Source organism: Rhizophagus irregularis, chromosome 13 (genome assembly GCF_026210795.1).
Source record: "Rhizophagus irregularis chromosome 13, complete sequence".
NCBI lineage: Eukaryota > Fungi > Glomeromycota > Glomeromycetes > Glomerales > Glomeraceae > Rhizophagus > Rhizophagus irregularis.
Window position 1 is genome coordinate 426,980 of NC_089441.1, and position 21,523 is coordinate 448,502.

The 21,523-nt window shown below is 26.0% G+C and overlaps 6 protein-coding genes across 6 annotated transcripts; 2 read left to right on the forward strand and 4 right to left on the reverse strand.

Annotated features, from left to right (window-relative positions):
- Window positions 1–72: 72 nt before the first annotated feature.
- OCT59_004729 (uncharacterized protein) lies at window positions 73–2,920 on the forward strand (the record flags this gene model as incomplete). Its single annotated transcript, XM_025320912.2, has 3 exons — window positions 73–156; window positions 227–326; window positions 717–2,920. The coding sequence occupies 3 exons, from the start codon at window positions 73–75 to the stop codon at window positions 2,918–2,920; spliced, it is 2,388 nt and encodes a 795-aa protein (XP_025170240.2).
- A 3,393-nt stretch (window positions 2,921–6,313) lies between these two features.
- OCT59_004730 (uncharacterized protein) lies at window positions 6,314–7,310 on the forward strand (the record flags this gene model as incomplete). The annotated part of the gene is made up of 3 exons (XM_025311582.1): window positions 6,314–6,716; window positions 6,808–6,997; window positions 7,067–7,310. 3 exons carry the CDS (start codon window positions 6,314–6,316, stop codon window positions 7,308–7,310), a joined length of 837 nt encoding a protein of 278 aa, XP_025170241.1.
- Window positions 7,311–10,112: 2,802 nt separating this feature from the next.
- On the reverse strand, window positions 10,113–11,980 carry OCT59_004731 (uncharacterized protein; the record flags this gene model as incomplete). Its single annotated transcript, XM_066137890.1, has 1 exon — window positions 10,113–11,980. One exon carries the CDS (start codon window positions 11,978–11,980, stop codon window positions 10,244–10,246), a length of 1,737 nt encoding a protein of 578 aa, XP_065997087.1. The 3' UTR covers window positions 10,113–10,243.
- A 1,558-nt stretch (window positions 11,981–13,538) lies between these two features.
- OCT59_004732 (uncharacterized protein) lies at window positions 13,539–15,390 on the reverse strand. The gene is made up of 6 exons (XM_025320914.2): window positions 15,154–15,390; window positions 14,765–15,067; window positions 14,570–14,685; window positions 14,278–14,492; window positions 14,135–14,181; window positions 13,539–14,054 (listed from the first exon to the last, which is right to left on the reverse strand). Exons 1-6 carry the CDS (start codon window positions 15,329–15,331, stop codon window positions 13,798–13,800), a joined length of 1,116 nt encoding a protein of 371 aa, XP_025170243.1. The 5' UTR covers window positions 15,332–15,390; the 3' UTR covers window positions 13,539–13,797.
- A 1,296-nt stretch (window positions 15,391–16,686) lies between these two features.
- On the reverse strand, window positions 16,687–16,926 carry OCT59_004733 (uncharacterized protein; the record flags this gene model as incomplete). Its single annotated transcript, XM_025311583.2, has 1 exon — window positions 16,687–16,926. The coding sequence occupies one exon, from the start codon at window positions 16,924–16,926 to the stop codon at window positions 16,687–16,689; it is 240 nt and encodes a 79-aa protein (XP_025170244.2).
- A 133-nt stretch (window positions 16,927–17,059) lies between these two features.
- On the reverse strand, window positions 17,060–18,445 carry OCT59_004734 (uncharacterized protein; the record flags this gene model as incomplete). The annotated part of the gene is made up of 2 exons (XM_066137891.1): window positions 17,060–17,297; window positions 18,399–18,445. The coding sequence occupies 2 exons, from the start codon at window positions 18,443–18,445 to the stop codon at window positions 17,060–17,062; spliced, it is 285 nt and encodes a 94-aa protein (XP_065997088.1).
- Window positions 18,446–21,523: the final 3,078 nt, after the last annotated feature.

A 21,523-nucleotide genomic window follows, 5' to 3' on the forward strand; every position in this document is an offset into this window, starting at 1 on the left:
TGGATTCCTTATGATAAATTTCAAAATATTGAATATCTTGAGAAAGGAGGATTCGGGACTATCTATTACGCTATGTGTAATTCTTATAACGTAATTCTTAAATCTTTCAATTATCTTAATAATTCAGATGAAAGATTAAATGAATTTTTAAATGAAGTATGATTAAATATTGTTTTTTTCAATATAATAATTTATTTATATTAATTTACTAAATATTATTTTATAGTGGAAAATTATTGATTCAGAGAGAATTATTAGAATATATGGATTTACAAAAAATCCAGATGCTTCAAATTATATATTAATAATGCAATATACAAATAAAGGTAATATAAGAGGATGTTTATCAGAAATAACAAAAAATTGGAAACTGAGATTACTCAATTTATATAAAATTAATACTGGCCTTAATAAAATTCATGAAAAAGGTCTTATTCATTATAACCTTCATGATGGTAATATTTTATGTAATGAATATCAAAATGATGTATATGGAATTTTTATTAGTGATTATTTAGGATTATATCAGCTTGCAAAATCTTTTTTAAAAGAAAATAATATTTATGGTATTATACCATTTATGGCACCTGAAATTTTAAAAGGTCAATCTTATACTCAGGCTAGTGATATATATAGTTTTTCTATGATTATGTGGGAATTTACATCTGGAATTCCACCATTTAGTGATAAAGCACATGATCTTCAACTTGCTTTAGGTATCTGTAAAGGTGAACGTCCTGAAATTATTGAAAATACTCCACAATGTTATGTAGATTTAATGAAAAAATGTTGGGATGAAGATCCATTAAAAAGGCCATCTTCTGAAGAAGTTTTAAATATTTTTACCAGTTGGGTTTTCTATTCTGAAGAGGTCAGTGATGAATTAAAAAGTAATATTATGGAATTTATAAATGCACCAATTGAGCATAATAACCTTACTGTAGAACCTCATCCAAAAGCATGTTATACAAGTCATTTACTTGATTTTACTAGTAAAGAATTAAATGAAATTCTAGAAGAATCTCAAGAATTGAGTTCTTTTGAATTGAAACAAGATGTTGATGCTGAGCAGAAACTTCCTGAATTTATAAATGCACCAATTGGGCATAATAACCTTACTATAGAACCACATCCAAAAGCATGTTATACAAGTCATTTACTTGATTTTACTGGTAAAGAATTAAATGAAAATCTAGAAGAATCTCAAGAATTGAGTTCTTTTGAATTGAAACAAGATGTTGATGCCGAGCAGGAACTTCTTGAATTAGAAAAGATTGCTGAAACTTATTATCAAAATTTTCAAAATGAATTAAAAGAAAAGCAATTAGCATATCAGAATATTCAAATGGAATTAACTAATTTACAAGAAAAGAATTCTCAATTTGAGCAAAATAATCAAAGTTTAAGACTTAATATGACTGTTCAAATTAAAGAATTTGCAAAAAAATTAAATACTTTACAAACCCAAATTACTTACCTGCAAAATGAAAAGCAAACTTTAGCTGGCAATTTAACTGAACAGTTGAAACAAATCAGTCAGTTAAATCAAGAAAACAATAATCTGCAAAATCAATTAACTCAATCAGAAGCTAATATTCAAGAATTAAAATCTCAGCAGGATCAAATAGAAGAAGAAAATCTTAAGTTAGAAAATGAGTTAGTTGATTTGCAACAAAGAAATTTTAAATTTGAGCAAGATAATCAAAATCTGAGGCTTAAATCAGCTGTACAAATTAAGGAATTTGCGGAAAAAGAAAACATTTTTCAAACCCAAATTATTAACCTGCAAAATGAAAAGCAAAATTTAGCTGGCAATTTAACTGAACAATTGGAACAAAATAAACTGACTAACCAGCAAGTTCAAATTCAAATCAGCCAGTTAGAGCAAGAAAAAATTGATTTGCAAGAAAAATTAACTCAAACAGAAGTCAAGATTCAGGAATTAAAATCTCATAAAGAAGGTTTAATTAAACAAAAGGAGCAATTAGAAAATAGACTAAATCAGTCTCAAGTTAATTATGAACAAATAGAACAAGAAAAAACTAAGTTACAAAGTATGGTGAAAGATCTGTCACAGGATCAAAAGCTTAAAGTAAAATTAGAAAAAGAAATTGCTCAATTGGAACAAAAATTGATTAGTGAAAAACAAATCAAAATGCAATTGACTCAAGCTTTACAGATTAAAGAAGGTAAAATCAATGAATTAGAACAAAGTTTGATTAATCTTGATCAAAAGCGTATTAAGCAGTTAAAAGACAAAGAAAAAGAATTGAATAAAGTTAAAGGGGAATTAGTTAATAAATTAACTAGTGGAGAAAATACTAAAAAAATACATAAAGAAAAAGAAGCTAAACAAAAAGAGTTAGTTGAGCTCCAGCAAGAATTATCAAGAACATCAACTTCTTATGATGCTAATAGAAAAAAACAGGTTCTCAATCAAGTTAATGATTTTCTGAAAGCCAAGGAAGATTTCTTAACTTTACGAGAAGAAGCTATTAAAAAACTGCAAAGATGTTTTGATTGTCTAGATAACTCTATTAATAAGGATAGCAATTCTACTAGTTCTACCAGAGTTATGAAAACCTCTGAATCAATTGACAAGTATACTAAAGAATTTCAAAATATTCTTGTAAAATATAATGATGAATCATTATGGCTGAACAAAAATTATTACTCCTTAAAGAAAATTGTTCAGGAAAATAAAGAGTTGGAAGTTAGCATCATGATTGAAAATATTCTTAAGTTGAATTCTTTTAATCTTGATAAATATAATATATTTAAATTTGCTACTAATTCTCAGGAAGGAACCACAATTCAATTAAATTCTAATATGATGGCAGAAGATATCAATTCATTAAGAAAGAATTTGGATGAATTAAAATTGGAATTAAAACAAGAAAAAGAAGGATTAAAAATTTAGCAGCAAATTAAATTCAACCATATTGATAGATTGAATGGCTGTTGATTTATTGAAATGAAATTCTTCAGTATTTATTAAAATATATATTCTATTTATTGAACATTATAGTACTCATATTTTTTTATCTTTTATGACAATATTATATATATATATATATTGTTTGATTATCTAAAGGTTTAATAAAAGAACATTAAAAAACCTTTTAAAATAACGTTTATACAGTATGAATTTTTTTTTAGCTTATGTTTAAATTAAAACATGAAAACAGTATAAAGTATACAAAGTCATTGTTATACCCTATAAAAAATAAATGTCCAGAAAATGTCCAGAAAATGTCCGGAAATTGTCCAGAATAAATCTGGCATGTCCAGAAATTGTCCGGAAAATGTCTATTTTTTGCTACAAATTTGATACCTAAAATTTTGACATATCCGGACTTTGTCCAGAATATATCCAGAATTTGTCCAGTATAAAATTTTGGACAAATTCCGGACATGAAAAAATTCTGGACAAATTCTGGACGCTACTTCCAAAAAAGGATAAATTAATTTTGTAAAAAAATGCAAAAAGCACAAGACTGACATTCATAACCTTCTTTGTCATACTAATTAAATTTGCTAAGCAGGCAAAAATACTATATATCTATGATATAAAACTTTAAGTTAAAAGCAATTATAATGATGGTCACCTGTTGATCATCTTTTTGTGCCAAATTTTATGAAAAAATATTTCAGGTCAATTTCCGGACAAATTCTGGACAAAATGAGTGTCCAGAAACGAGTGTGTTTTTGGAACAATTTCCGGACATGGTACCCGGCATTTTCTGGACATTTTCTGGACAATTATTTAGACAAATTTTCCGGACAATTTCTGGACAATTTCCGGACACTTATTTTTTATAGGGATATCAAGATCTGTTCACTGACATAAATTAACTAACTTCATTTTACTGACTTATAATTTCACTAACAATAATTCGCCATTGAAATTTACTTAAAAATACAAGGACAACGTGATAAACAATAAATTTTGAATGATCTTCAACGGCGGTCATATGTTTTAACATTGTCTATAATGATAAAACAGATGCTGGTAAAATATTGTATTTATATTATATTAAAAAAAATAGTTAGATATATTATTGGTAAATTTAATACAAGTAAATTTTTTTTATTTATCATATCCTATAATTAAAAAATTCTTAGATTATACAATATAAAAAAATTTTAAATTATATATATTATATATCTGCATTAAATCTATTTATATTATTATTATCTATCATTTTTTTTAAATTTTGCTGGATTGGTATTTATTTATTAAACCCATCGATCCCCAGTGCGAAGCAATGAGTGACTACTAGCATAATAAAAAAAATAATATGAAAAAAAGAAAAATCTAAAAAAAAATATTGAAGACATCAAATAACTTAATTTTGTAAATACATTATGCTTCGAAAATATAAAAAGTGCTAATAAAAACTCATATATATATTCAATTATAAAAATTCAAAAAAAAATAAAAAAATTATTTTATTTTAATGAAAAAATGGAATAAATGGTATTTATATTTCACTAGAGGTTTCACCTTGATTCATATGATATGATTTTCTTGTAATGTGAAATAATTGTGAATGCTCGTGATTGACTTCAGGTTTTTCTAGTTATAAATAACTGAAGAAGTCCAAGAAGTTAACATCCAAAGTCCAAAGTCAATACCTATAGAAAGAAAAATTACATTAAAAAGAAATAAAAGAACAAATCTAAAAAAAATTTGAAACTCCAACAAAAAGAAATGTTATTTTGTTTCTTAAATTAAAGAAACCTCCTCTTTTTCTGTTTCTTACCTTAAAGTCCAATTTCATGTCCAAGCCAGCACCCTAAAAGAAATAATGAAAAGTAATGCTAGTTCATTTCTTAAATTAGAAATTAAAAAAAATTCCCCTCTTCCCTATTCTCATTGGAATCCAGTTTCGTGTCCAAGGTAACGTCCTATAAAAAACAATGAAAGAAACATTAGTTCATTTCTTAAATTACATTAAAAAAAAATCCCTCTTTCCCATTTCTTATAAAGTCCAGTTTTGTGTCCAATCCAGCAATCTACAAAAAAAATAATGAAAAGAAATGTTAGTTCATTTCTTAAAAAAAATAGATCTCCTTTCCTTAAAATCTGGTTCGTTCTAGCTGGCAATTTCTACAAAAAAAAGAAACGTTAGTAAAATGTTTCCATAAACTAGCATAAATAAAAAAACTTCACCTTCCGAAGCTTAAATGAAGCAAAAAGAACCTACAAAATAAAAATGAAACATTAATAATTTTTCATTTATAAAAGAATTTTTTAAAAAAACCATACAAAACTTACCTATTTACAGATCGAAGCTGAAAAGAAACTGGCAATGCAAAATCAAAGTTGAAGGAACCCAAGATAAAATATCCATCTAAAGAAAGTAATAAAAAAAATTCAAAAATTGTTTTTTTTTTAAAAAAAAAAGATTATCTTCGGAATACAAACTATAATTGATCGGTCTAATCAGCCAGGTTTCTCGAATGGGATAATCCTGATACATTGACTCATGCCTGTAAAAAATAAGCATGAAATAAATTGATTCCAGAGAATATATGACTGTTAATTTTGAGCTTTTTTTATTTTTTTTTATTTTTTATAATGTGAAAAGTATTAATGGCGAAAAGTATTAATGTCCAACACTACTTGGTAACGTAATATTTACCAGTTTTGTGTAATATATTGATTGAGTGACACATAAAATTTTATGTTTTTCGCGTAATTTATGTAATATGCTTTTATGAAGAAAAAATATATGTATAAAGGCCATCAATTCATGGCGTTATATTATTCTTATTCATGAATCTTATAATCTTTTTTTTTTCATGGATCTTAAAATCTAAAGATCTAGATATAAATTCACAGGCAAAGTTTTCATGTATATCACTACCAAAAAAAGAGTATACTTTGCAAGTGTTTAACCGGTCATTTTATTTTAAAAAATATCAAAAAAAAAAAAATTATAATACTATATTTTAGTGAGTACGACAGATTACCGAATAGGAAAAGGTTATTGTCTGTTTTTTTACTCTACGATAATATGTCAAGTACCAGATTATCAGATTGACAGCATTGTCCGCAGTAGCAGAAATTCAATGATTATCAGCTGAGAAATTATATAAATATCGTTTGTGGGTACAGTATGAATCATTTTAATTTCATAGTATTAAAATGTATTTCGATATAAAATATGTTATAAGATGAATAATTAAATAATTTACACTTTTTTTATACTTTAGTAAAATTTTAAATTATTTTAAATTTGGTATAAATAAACGTTAAATCTTTCCAAACATAATTTTACCTTGTTGATTTACTTATTTTCATATTATGGGAAAAACTAAATCAATAAAAAAGACCGCAGTTACATTATCTGTTCCAACGTCTTCGTCAAATGGAACCAAGGTTCCAATAAAGAAATACACGGAAAAGGAAATTATAAATGTTTTACAATATATTCTTGATCATTATGATGATTGGATTAACAGAAAGATAAATCAAAGAACAATCATCGTTAGAGCTTTAGATCATCATAATATGAAAAATCGTACTCCATATGCAATGCACTTTAAAATTAGCAGATTGCAATTCGAATATAAGTGTTGTGGTAGAACTATTGGTTATTCGAACACTATTAATGATATGGTGGCGAGAATACTTAAAGAAAATGGAGCAATTGATACAGTTAAATTTAAGGAAGAGACAGTTTCTAATGATGAACAAATTATCGAAGGTATTGTATAATAAAGTTAAGGAATTCGAGAAAGGGTTGGCAACTAAAAAGATATTCTCTAATAAATCGAATTTCTTACCTTCATTTATAGTCATGGACAAACCTGCTTTGCAAGAAGGTGAATTAAATAAGATTCTCAAACACAATACTTGTGATCAAAGTAAAGGTCAAAAGCCATCGGGACTGCCTAATGAACAATTTAAAACTACTATTGTGCCTTCAAATAATGAATTTGGTGATTTTCTCTCGTTGATTCAAGCTAATCGCGCACAAATATCAAGGTATAATAATTTAATAATAATTATATATTGATAAATGTTAATAATTAATTTGAGGTAATTCTATATTAGCTTAAATAAAGGTCATTCTATCCCACCTAATGTGTACACAATAATGGAGACATTAACAACAGGTGAAATATATAAGATGAAATTACAAGAAATTCGAGAAAAATTCCAAGAGGTCAAGAATGAAACCAATAGAGAAGAATTTAAAGCAATTGAGAAACTTAATCAGTCGTATGCTGAAATTATATATATATTAAGTCAAATAGAAGTTAGAATGGCGGAAATGCATGCAAAGAAAATCATTTAATAGTAATTAGATTAGGCGGTTGAATTACTATTACGAAGATTCAATCTATGCTTAAAATGAAAAATAATAACTTGTAACAATAAATATGCTATTTTACATTAGAAAACATATTTTGATAGTTGGATGAATAATGCGAAAATCCAGTGTTTTATAGGCTTGATGTAGAGTAGTAAATTTTATAGGAGAAAACAAAATGCATCATTTATCCGTACAAAAATGTATTGAAGTATTAAAACTTAAAACTTGCATCACGAGCTTTGCAATTATTGCAGAGGATTTTACACTGTGATAAATTAGATAATGATGGAGCAATACAAAGAAAATTTCCATTATAATAACTTTTTTCGCCTTCAAACTTTCTTATTGTTGCTGAACACTCAAATCAGATATTCAAGTTTCGGTATACATAATACATTAGATAAATCGTGACATTTCGGATTTTATCATTGTGTTTATTATCCTATACTTCTTTAACATTATTTCTATAAGGGAAGGAAAGGAAAATTTTAAGAAGCTATAAAATAAACTCTAAATTATAAAAATTAACTAAAAACACTTTACTATGAAGACATTTCATAATAATAGATTAAAGTAGAGTCTACTATATATAAATAATATATAACGTCTTCGACCCTTTTAATGTGAGACAAATTATGAATTAAAATCTCAACAATCCCACGTTATAATTACGTTTTTCAAAAAATATCTTTACATACATGGCTGATTTGGCTGATTTTACAAATCATGCGACTTTGCATAATAAATCCTATTAAGTAAATCTGGTTCTAAACCTGAAAATTTTTTGCACTTTGTATTACAGTACATCAAACAAGGGCGTTTACTTTAATATTCAGTATTCGACTAGAGATCCGTCCTATCACATTCAAATTTTTCTTTACATTTTTTTACTACTGTAAGAAAAAAAAATATTCATTTCATTTGATTTAAACTGACTTCTTGTAAAAATATACTTTATAGTGTTAATTTCTAGATTATGATTTAAAAATTTTGTTTCAGAGATTGTTTTTAAGCTTGAATTACTCTAATATTACATTAAAACATGATAGTTTACATGTTAAGAATGTTAAGAGAAAAAAAATTGAGTAAATACATTGAAACAACGAAAGAAATTATTTTGCAAAATTTTTCAAAAATAAACTTTCTTCATTTCCCATCTATTATTTTATTTTACATATGTACACAACACGACTACTAGAATAACGACATTGAAATAAAAATTATAATTATTTATCGCTGAAATAAAGTCAAAAAATGTGGACAAAAAATGTGGAAAATAAAAAACAAACTCATCAAAAAAGAAACAATACAATGGTCTGAACTTGTATCAATCTGTTGCGTTTAGATGTTTAGTCGATCAAGACATGTCTTTTAATTAACAAGTTAGATATAGTCTGATTTCATTTTATAATTCATTTGAATTAAAATAAAGATAATAGACTTTGGCATGTTGTTTGATTTGACATATGTGGCATATTTCATTTAATTACATTTACTTTTTTGGTTCGAAATAGATTAGTTTAGATAATTTTATATTATAATATTGATAAGTAACAAGCTGTTTTTAAGTTTTCTATATTCTAACGTCAATAAATTACTTCAAAATGGAAAAAATAGAAACATTTAAGCATTACCAATTACCAGTGCGAAATCGCCAAGCAAAAGTATCAAAGGAGGTATCACTTTTATACATGATGTATAATATATTTTGAGTAAAAAATTATGATTCACATATCACTTCGGCTGTATTATCGTCAGTTTCTTCATTGGGTTAATATGTACAGTACTTGGATAATTTAGATAGCGGATTTTTTGATTTGCTATAGAGTTACTTGTTCCAGCGCTAATATCAAATCAGTTATTAACAATTAAGCTTTAGCATCGCGTGACAATACATGTGGAATAACAATAATGTCAAAAAATCTTAATCGTCGCCAATTAAAGAGTTTCAAGTGAATTTTTAGTTAATCATGAATCATTCTATACTTGTTTGGGATAGTTCAGAATTTACAGCCTTAAATATATAAATTGAAGATGAAATTACGAAGCTCGAACTGATGCAGTAAGTGAAAGGTAGACCTTTTAGCATCTTCATCAGATGGACAATTTCTAATTATTGACATTTTTCAGAGTTCATATCAATATGTAAGGAGTAATTAATTATTTTCTAAATGTTAGAATGAATTAAATTTTATAAAAATTTTTTGATCTCTCCACGTAGAGATTTAATTGCAACAAGTTCAATTGAAGAAAAAGAAATTTATAGGTTATCCAAATATTGTTGAAATCGTAATTTTAAACACATTCTCATGTCAACTTTTAACACGGATAAACGAAATACAAGAAGTTCTTTAAAAAAAAAAAAGACTTATTAACGATAAAAGTCATAAAAATCCTCAGGCATCCAACCTAGAGTTAAGATCGCTCTATCAGAATATCTGTTGGTAATTTATTCTTTTAAAAAATATGACGTGCCAATATAGACTTTTAAATACCAACTCCTGCTATTTTAAATAATTAACATAAAATAAATTGAAAAATCTGCCACTTGCAGTAATTTTAAAATACATGAGTTTGTATTTAAAAAATACCAATCTGTCTATATTGGTGCATCATAAAAAAATAATTATATCATACACTTTTCTAATTTCCTATTTCTTTCTTTGTGTTTATTTAATTATGATGTTCATTCTTTTTTTCGGATTTCTAGTTGTTACCAGTGTTTGAAATTTAAAATTTAGATTATTTTATAAGTGCAGAAAATTAATCACATAAAAATAGTGTTTTTTTTTAAATCCAATAATATTTATTTAATTTACCAAAAAATTGAATACAAAATGAATAATATATAATAATCCCCTTAATAGATATATAGTAAATATAAATTATGAATATACCATGCATTATACACATCACTAATACATCTCATCTATAAATTCATAGGCTCTAACATATAAATTATTATATTCTTTAACTTTAATATTATATGATTCAAATTCTTTTAATTCATCCGTCATAAAAAACAACTCTTTTTTATCCCTATATGTACTTGCTTGAATTTCTATATATCCTTCAATAGCTAAATATTCAACCCTTTTTTCTTTCATAATATATTCCTTTATATATGGTAAAAAATCATCAAATAAATTATTAATTTTGAATAATAATTTCTTAATAAAAACATGGTTTAAACTCTTTAAAAATACTTCCCAAATATTTTTTCTAATCTGAGTATTAAAATATAAATTCAAATATTCTAATTTACAAGGAAGAACATGTGCTAATCTTAATAATAATTCTATTCTAGATTCATCTTTTTCATCATATGAAGTAAAAGTAGATATAGAAAGATAATTAAGGGTTTGTTCAAAAATTTTGACTGAATCTAATACAATATGAGCTTTTTGAATACTAGATGTATGTATACCAAAAAATTTAATTCTCTTACAATAATTATTAATAAATTCTAATGATTTATATTTTAATTCATCATTTACATATAAATCAAATCCAATATTTTCTAAATATTCCCCAACTTTTTGAAATAATTTCATTAATAATTCAATTTGAAAATTTCTATTTTCATCACTCATAAAAAATTCATGTTCATCCTTTCTTATAAATAAAGATATTAATTTAAATGGTTTGTTAAGATCAATGATTTGTTGAATAAAATTAGAATTAAAAATTAAACAATCAATTACATGAATAGATTCTAAAACATTTAATTGTTCAAATGCCTTTTTTATATATATTATAGTCCTAAAATCAATTCTATGAAATATAATATTCTTTAAAGATTTTGAACTATCAGTATTACCACCAATAATATTATATAATGGTATACTTTCAGAAGAAAATGGAAGCATATATTCATTTATATATCTAATATGTGAAAAAATAATTTTTAAATTTTTTTGTGAATTAATAATTTGTGATAATTGATTTTCAATTATAAAATGATTATCTTTAAAACTTTTATATTCAGAAAATCTAATATGAAATGATGAAATTGAATTACAATGATAATAAAAACATTTTAAAAATTCATAATTAAAATCATATTTTTTAATAGCTTCATTAAAATGAAGTTTTAAATTTTTTAAATTATTAATAAATTTTGAATTATCTAATATTAAATTAAAAGTAGAATTAAAATATTTTTTACCCATAGTAAGGTATTTATATGAAATTTCAATTTCAAAAGTATTTAATTTTGCTTCATTTTCAATAAATATTTTAATTAATAAAAAAAAAATACGTCCATTTGAAAAAGTAAAATTTTTATTTGTTCTATTAATTTCAAACCAATTTATAATAATTGAACATATATTTCTTGTATTTATACATTTAATAAAATTGGAATAATTAAAAAATGTTTTTGTTGGTAATATAATTCCACATTTATTTAATAATGTTTTGTCACTTTCATTTATTTTTTGTAAATAAATTTCAATAAAATGAAAATTTTTATAGTTTTTAGGATTTTTCATTGAAAAAGGATCTTTCCATAATAATGGAATCGTAATTTGACACAAAAATTTATTAACTAAAATACATGAACGTAATGTTGGAATGTCATCTTGAAAATATTGAATAATATCATATGTTAATTCGGGAAAATTTCCTAAAAATACTTTTGAGCATGCCATATTGCAAAAACGAAGAAAGAAAAAAAAGAAAAAAAAGGGAATTACTCGGAGAGTTTGAGTTATTTTCTTTGATATATATGGTGATCAAGTGAAATACCTATTCCATTTATAGATAACAAGGAATCATCATTTTAACCAATCAGTTTACAGAAATTCGCAAAAAAATTCAAAAATGATTTTGATGCAAATTTATGTCGATCATTATTAATTTTTTTCTGATATCAATTTTCATTCCTTAAATAATAATATGATGGCAGAGGATACAAATTCATTGAGAAAGAATTTGGATGAATTTTGGATGAATTAAAACTAGAATTAGAATAAGAACAAAAAGAACTAAAAAATTTAGCAGTAGAATCAAGGATTTTGTCAGCAGTACAAGTTCATGAATAATGGTCGTTGAAATAAACATCTCAAGTGTCTATTAAAATATCATTCTAGAATTTATTAAATATTACCGTATAACGTATTTAACAAAAAAAATATGTAATTCTAGAAATTATAACTATATATTTTTATATTTTTTTATTAGGTTATAACTATATTTTTTATATTTTGTTAAAATTTATTTATTGAGATGGAAGAATTCTTTTTATAGGTCATTTAAATAACCATTCAATATTGGTATCAAAGTTTTATACTTATATTTAAATTAAAACAAATAAAGAGTTAATATATGTCATTTATATCTTGCTTCAAATCTATAATTTACCAATGTAAAATTAAAAGTATATAAAAGTGAATAATGCAGATTGATCAAGTGAATAACATAAAGTTACAAGTTTTACTTATATAATACTGATAATATTTATAAGGATTTGTTACTTTCTTCACTCTATCAGTTCCAACACTGTCACTATTTTTATCAACAGTCGAAATAATGATAAAACAAATTTTTTAAGATTAAGAAAATTACATTCATTAAAAAAGGATCCTTATGAATTCTATCTTAAAATAAATAAAAAATGTTTAGAATTACTTTGAAAAGAATAGCAAAGACAGTAGAAATCAACAGATTGGAAGTATTTAGTAATCAATATTTTCTGTCACAACTTTAAACAATTCATATCTTATGTTGTATAATTTTGGAAAAGATCAAGGCTGATTTTGATTGTCAATCCGAAAAAAAATTTTTTTTTTTAAAAAAAAAGTGAATTACATCTTTTTATCACTACAAAGAGTATTTCGGTTTTCATGGTAGTTTTTTTTTTAAAAAAATTTAAAAATATATTAAATATGCAAGTCCAGCAACATTAGCAATTACTAGAGCTAAATCAGTAGATCAAATGATGATACAAAGTATGGTTTTACAGTATGTCAATCATCATCATCGCACCAAATATTAGCAGGCGGAGTTTCATGCAATTTTTAATTCTGCCCGAAATCCTACCCTAATTTCTGGTAATACTCAATTTTTTATACCTCAAATGACGATAATAGAATTTTACGGGAGTTACGAAAATCTAAAAAAAAAATTCGCTTAAACAGTTAAACAGTTAAACTCGTTTTACGAAGAGAATTTTCTGTTTAAAGATATCAATACTTAGGAACTTAAGAGTTAATCACGTTGCAATAAAAAAAAGGTTTTATTATTATTATCAAAACTTTAATATATAGACAGATTTCAAATTCATAAATTAAAATATAATCTATTAAAAATATTTTTAATACAAATTGTGAAGTTATAAAAAGTAAATTCAATTATTGACACCAAAAAAAAAAACATTATACTACATTTCCGTCCGTCATTTAAAATACTATACAATAATAAATACATTTTTTTACAAATTCATACCATTGTTAAAATAACCCAATTATTAATGTTCTAATAAGTAATGTTTAATCACGGATTTAATTTCAGTAAGTTCATGTTCGATGAGATTTGTCCGTTCATCTTGACTGAGCTTTAATCGATTAGGTGAAAGTTTTAGAATTTGATCTTTAGCGTCATTTGGATCATCAACGTCAATCACAAAAACATTTGGGGTTTTTTCCTTAAGGAGTTTATGTGCGTAACCCCATGGATTCACACGAGAATCACCAAAGAGTACCACAGCAATGCCTCCAACAACTCCTATTTAATTACCAAAAGAATGAATTAATTAAACACCCAATAAAATTGTTAAAATATACTAAAAATATATATATACTAACCTAGAGCACCACCAGCTGATCCAATAGCACCTAGAATAGTGGATGAACTATATTGAAAGTTTGTAAGTAAAATAAGTTAATTATTAACACAGTATTTTAAATAACTCTATCGTTAATAATGTTTTGTTAAAACCGTTAATTACCGATTTTCAGTTGTTGATTCCTGAATAAAACTTCCAGCAGCCACAGAGAAATAACCAGTTGTTCCAGGTGGTGCATTAAATGGATTACTATTAAAAGGAAAATAATTAACTAAGCTTTCTATCTTTGGTGTTGTATGGTAATGGGGACCAAATCCTATAATAGCACTAGCATCACCCGGAAGAATAGCATTATATACGCTCGTTTTAAATTTGACCTAGAAAATACATAATAAAGGTTAATAAAATAATGTGAATTAAACTGAAAAATTGCTTATAATGTAAACCGTCTTACCAATGCAACATATTGAGACATTCCAGCAATAAAATTCCATTGAAGTTTCAACTCTGATCGAGTAGCCTTGTCCATTTCACTAACAACCTTGTCTGGTTGCAGAAATGGATCGAAATCTAATAAAAATATTAAAAAAAAAAAAATTTAATGAATTGAACAAACTTTTTAAATCTATTCTCTTGATAATTTACTAACCAGGGGAAATTAATTGTACGGAAAGTGAAGCTATGCCAAGAGCATTTACTTCTGCAGCGGTTGTATTTTCATAAAAATAGAATCCAATCTTTGACAAACCATCAATAGGCTTGTCTGGGTGGGCATACTTGATAGTTTTGTTAGCCTTGAAGGTATAACAGAAATTTCGATGGGCACCCAAATCGGTTACATCAGTACTTATATAGCTATTACAACTATTAAGGTCATTATTGACCCCATTTTTCATTATAAAATCGCAACGTAATATTGTCAGGTCTGAAGACGTCCCACATATTTTTATATCTATAAAAAAAAAAAATAATAATTTACTTTTAGTTGGATTCAATTTTTCGTAATTTAATCTGTTGATAGTAAATAATAAGGTTTACCAGGAACATCTATTTGATCCAAGAAATTTTGCTCAACATTCAGAAGTGGCTTATCTGTTGCAAGTGTATATATCAAATAAGCTAAGTAGGTGACATAAATTACAGTAAGTAATCCACATATAACGAAGCGGAGATTGCGAAATCGTCTTGACTCATCCTCTCGCTTAACAAATTCCATAATTTAATATAATTTTTAATAAAATTGTAAAAATAATAAGAAACTGTTTTAGCTAAGTTAAGTTCGAAGTATCAATTTTGAACTGGTTTATATTTTACGCCAACTCGCTTTTTTGTGGAACGATAATCGGGTTTCACAGGAAAAGTGAATAATTGTATTGTAAATTTCTAAATGAAGAATAATATACGATAAAAGTATTTCCAAATTAATTTAAGTGATTGAAATGGCAAATTTCTTAATGAAATATACTTAATGAAATATGATCGTGATTGAAAATTCGTTTTATTTTTAAAAAAAAATTACACAAATAAATTCAAACAATTTTTTTTTAGATTTATTATTATCCAAAATAAAATATCCTTATTCTTCATTTTTGATTATTCTCCCATAAAAAGAATAAAAAAAGAATATAAGGTGAAACTTAATGAAGAAAGAATTATCAAAATTCGGAATTTGATGTACAAACAAAGAAAACTTAAATCTGTGTAACAAAGTTAGTTACACGACAATTGCGACAACTTAATTAACAGAATTAGAAAATATCCTGAATAATGATGAAAATTATCGAATTATTCTCAAAAGAATTTTCTAAATTTTAATTTATTTTCATTTTTCGGTTTTTAACCAAATTAAAAACTTTGGTTTCTACGAGTTTTTGTAGAATGTCGTTATGGAATCTTATTTAATCATGCACTTTTACATATTTCATTGATAATTGCTACATTTAGTTTTTTTTTGTGGATAAGTAAACAAATAATCTAACTAAATTTGTTATTCGGGTCATGTCGGATCATGCCGGGTCATGCAGGACGGGAATAAAGGGCATCATTTTACCGGTTTATTTTTCTGTGATACAGTACAATTTAGCCAGACATAACATACCCGAGTATCCGGAAACTTAATGATTCAATATTGTGAATTGTGAATTAATAATTATCAATTTAGTTCAATTAGCGATCTGCTAAATATTTTCGTTATCGAAAAGGTGTTTAAAAAAGAAAAAAATAATAATGTTTAATTATTTATTAAGACAATAACGTGTTATAATTATGGATTTAAAATAATTGAACGATGTTATTTTTCTTGAATATGAATGTTCAACAACGAAAATATATTTAAAAAATGCATGCACAATCAATCAATCTATAATTTTGTACAGGAAATGTTACACGTTAAAGCTTACAAATAAAATAAAATAATTTTTCCAATTATGGATGTATTTTGCAGAAATAAATCCTTGTGCAGGGATTGTGTAATACGAATATCTAAATGATGACCCATGCTTATGTTAATGAAGCTGACATCAATTTATTTTTTTTAATTTCTCGAAATTACACATTATTTTTGATGTGTTCTTATCCATTCTTTACATTAGATAAATCTTCATCATTTTCGAAATATAAACGCAAACAATTTCCTTTTCGACTCATCCAACAAAACAGGTTAATTCCTGTAAATAAATCCAATACCTCATGATTATCAAACATATTACCATTTGCTATGTCAAAAAATTTCATTGTATTCGTTTCATCCGGTCCATATCCATAAGTAAAATATTTATAATGATTTCTTAAATATTTGAAAGTGGCTTTCATTGCAATTCCTGTGAAAAACAATTTTTGATTAATAAAGCCGTTAAAGTTAGAGATTGGGTTTTGCGCAGAATTCAAGGATGATATACCTTTGGGTCAAAACTATATCTCTATATTCCATTTTTCAATTTAAGGCTCATTTTATCCCAGGGCGCATGTCTTTATCACCAGAAACTAAAACAATTGTGCCAGGTTCATTTTGAAGACTAGCTTGTGTTACAACACATGCGTTTCCCATTCTCATTTCTGAATCAACCTCTTTTTCGTGATTTTGGCGGCCTCGGTCGAAAGTTTCTACTTCAGACCCTGCCTTTTCGATATATTTTTGAGAATCGTATGATGGAGGCGTGATCAAACAAGGTATGGCATACTTCCTACTTCGCGATCATTTATAATTAACTTTAGGAGCTTTCCATAATCAATTCTTAAATTTCTAAAATATCAAATTCCATCTTTATTAACTGCGTTATATAAATTTTCTAATTCACCAACATTAATCATCCCTTGAATATTGACATTTGAATTGTCCACAAAAATGTGGACTCGTCCAGGGGGTCTCATATTGGCTATATAGAAAAAAGAAAGAAAAAAGGCGGTCACATTACCTTAAATATGACACGGTGCGAGCAAAAAAAACTAAGCCATAATTTTTTATTTTGAAATCTTGATATTATTGAAAATATAACAATGAAGACGAAAAAAAAAAATTGTGATTAAAAAATTAAGTTCACTCACGTTGACTAAGTTATTACGACTCACTTACCAGCAATGGGTTGCTCTACGATAATGTGTAATTTGTTTTTTGGGCGGTTTTGACGACAAAAAGCAGGAAAGAAAAGCACAAGAATAAGTAAGTATTCAGTATTATTTTCAAATATATAAAAAGCGCTGGAAAAAATGAAGCTTGCTTACCTCCTTTAATTTGTTCAACCAATTCTGCGATTGCTGAAGCTGGTCCATATTTCAGTCTGTACGGGCTAGGATCACGAGTAAGCTGTTCCTCATTCAAATGAAGGAAGGCTTTACCAGAGACCTCTTGATCATATATTACGTCAATAACATTTCCCCCAAGCCCTAATACAGTTTGCAAAAATCCCTTAACCCTATCTCGATCCCATCCATTAATTTCTTTCCCTACAAAAAAAAAAATTCTGGAAAAACTCCGACAATAACCCAGAATTTGAGACGATAAGTTAGTTCTCCACAATATTCACCGGAACCCTTTATAGCGTTCCATATACTTTTTTCTTTATGATCTCTATTGCATATAGGAGTTAGGTACGGTCTTCAGCTTCGAAACAGAAGTTCAAGGTGTCACACTGTGGTAATTCGGTAAGTGGTGGGATTTTTTTTCTTATTATTTAATAAATTACTAATTAGTAATAAATATTTATTATTAACTAAATAGGAATGCATATGGGTGTTGAAAATTGAAATGAATAAGTGATAAAAACATTTTGTAAAAAACAAATGACCATAAAGTTTGTCTAACAAAAATGTAATCAAAATTTTTGGAAGACATTATTTTATTTAGACATTAATAGATATTTGTAAAATATTATAAATATTAATTTAATATGATTCTTTATTACCTTGGATAATATATTTAATAATTTAATGTTCCCTTTTTCTTTGCAAGTAAAGTAAATAAAGAGACGATAATATAAAATAATTATATGAGCACAAATTACTTATTAATAATGATTTATCCAATGATTATTGGTTTATAAAAAAAGGTTTTTCTTATTTTCGAATATTTTGAATATTTTGGTTATCTGTTATTGTCACGCTAAAAATATGACGTAAAGTGGGAATATTAAATAATGCAAAGAAATAATTCTAAAAAAAAATACTAATTATTTAATGACATGTTACCTATTAATAATCAAACAATTACAAATTATGATTTTATTTTCTTTGTTTCGAGTATTTTGGCTAGTTTTTATTGTCACACCAATGAAACTTGTTATAAAACAATTAAAACAATTGCATCTTTAATAATTTGTTAAACAATCCCTAACCCTAATTGATTAATGAAATCGTGATTCAACTGATTCGTGAAATCATGATTATAATAATAAAAGATTAAAAAATTTGTGTAAATTGAAATTTACGAGGCTTCTTAATTTATTCGTTATAATGAGAATTGAAAAGCTTAAATATATAAACGATATAATAATGGTTTTATATTCCGTGCGTATATCATTAATATTGTGATTTTATATTATGCAAATTATAATTTTTACATGATCAATCATATTACTACTAACCTTTACCACAATGTTATATAGGTGATCTTAAGTTAAGATTATATTATTACACTCAACGAATAAGCAGTGTTTTTTTTTTAAAAAAAAATGTATTTAATATTTTAAATCAAGAAACGAGGAATACATACTGATCCTAAAAATATATAAACGTGGAATATAATAATTTATAAATATGTTAAACGTATTTTAAATAAGCGAACGAGCATTTACTGTATATATGTACTTTTTTATCTAAGTTATTTAAACCAGTTATTATTAGTGAACGATTTCTTTAAATACAGTAATACACTTGTAGCTTAGAATACAGTGATGGAAACACACAATTTTTAAATGATTCGAATGACGTCATGTAAATTTACAATATTAGCCAAATTTCGAAAGTTGCCCAGAATTAGGAATATGAAATTAAAATGGGTTTGACCAGAATTACAAAGTTCATATGATGTGGCTACGTGACGACGTGTCGACGTGTCGTGACGTTCACTAACTAAAAATTAATACGCATCATTACGCATCAACGAAATTTTAAATAATGTTATTAATGTGAAAATTTCAGAAAATACGCAGCAATTAACATGCGGCTTGCGCAGTAATGATTAAATGGCATATGATGAGTCATATCATTTCAGTATAATAATATCATTGTTCATAGTAAGTCAATCATGATCACCGATAATCACACTGACTAAATGAAATGATGAATTATTTATTTATTAAATTGTTTGCTTTTTCTTTAGGTCTCTCTAGACGATTCTCCTTTGACAACAACTCTTCTTTAGCAAACGAGCAGCAGTAAAGAGAATGTCAAAATTTACTATTGTGCGCAATAACTTTTGATTTTGGAGACGCCCTTTGGGGTATATTTTATTTGAAGAACGTTACAAACACCCTAGGCGATTTCTCCTTTGGCAACAACTCCTCAAGAGAATATCAAGTCAACTGTGGATTATGCGCAACAACTTTTGATTTTGGAGACGTCTTGGGATATATTTTATTTGAAGTACACTACAACGGTAAGTTGTTCCTAACAACTTACATATCTATGATAATTGTCATTCCATAGCTCCACCATGCCGTACGAAGGAGGAAATAACGGATGGAGTTTCTTTTTCGTCCGGCTTGTCCATGTAAGCCCAGATACGTCGGTCCGCCTGCGTACTGTGGTTGCCCGGATAGGTAGTTGAACATATATAGATTAGAAAAATATTTACTGTTATTTTTTGTTTTCTTGTTTTTGTTGTTTTTTTTTTATCTTATTTTCATTTTTATTTTTTTTCTTCTTGTTTTCATTATTTTTTTCAATATATTTTTGATGTATTTTTACTATTTTGTAATAGAATAGAATTAGTTTAGCAAGGGTTTGTACGGAGGAATTATGGAAGTCATTAAGGAGAAACTGGCTTTCCTGGAGGAGGGTTAGCCTATGTACCTGGCTCCTATCATAGAATAATTAGTATTTTTTTTTAAAAAAAATAATACTAAGATTTTCTTTTTTATAGAAATGGATCACATCTGGTGTATACCGAATTGAATTGAAGTGTTGGAATAAATCTTAACAATAAATAAGAATGGATATAATAAAATGGCCTCCTGGTGAAATTTTCGATTTGTTGGATCACTTGAGTGGGTAGAAATGAAAAAATTAAGTAAAAAGAATCTGTAAAAAGTTTATCTTCAATTTAACCATGATTTATTGATTTAAGTATTTAAAATGTTATTTTATTTTTTTTTTAGATAATTTTATAATGAATTGTTTTTTTTTTAAAAATGCAATAGCTAATTATTGATTAAATAGCTTAATTTAAATAATGATTCAAATCGTTTTTTTCAAACTTTTTATGAAAAATACTAATTTATTTATTAAATAAAATTTAAACTTGGCAGAATTCTTCATTTTCCATAAATGTACCTTTTATTAAATTCTTTGCTTTAACGTAGAAAAAAGTTACCAAGTAAACATTCTTGCTAATGGAGTTGAATTTAATCGTGCTGTTGGATATCTTGAAGTACAACGTACGATGAAAATCTTTTCTCTCGTCTAACCACTGGAAATTTTGTATTCGCTTAAACTTCATGGCTTTATCATATACACATATGTTTATAGTTCGTACGATAAGATTATGATACACAGCAGTATGTCAAAAATGTATATTTTTATTTCAAATATAAGTGATAAAAAATATGCAAATAACATTTATTACGTTAATTGATGCGATAATAAAAAAGCCTAATTTTATATATACAGTATGTTGTGCGTCAGATGCCGATTTCATCAGATGATGCCGGCCTACATTATCGGCCCAATCTTATAATGCCTTAAGTGGATTGGC

Bases quoted from the DNA above. Each gene is read 5' to 3' on its own strand.
- OCT59_004732 (XM_025320914.2), bottom strand. From the start codon at position 15,331: ATGGAATTTGTTAAGCGAGAGGATGAGTCAAGACGATTTCGCAATCTC. The intron at 15,068-15,153 runs GTAAACCTTATT...TTTTTTTTATAG, and splicing joins GGATCAAATAGATGTTCCTG to ATATAAAAATATGTGGGACG. The intron at 14,055-14,134 runs GTTAGTATATAT...GTAATTAAATAG, and splicing joins ATCAGCTGGTGGTGCTCTAG to GAGTTGTTGGAGGCATTGCT.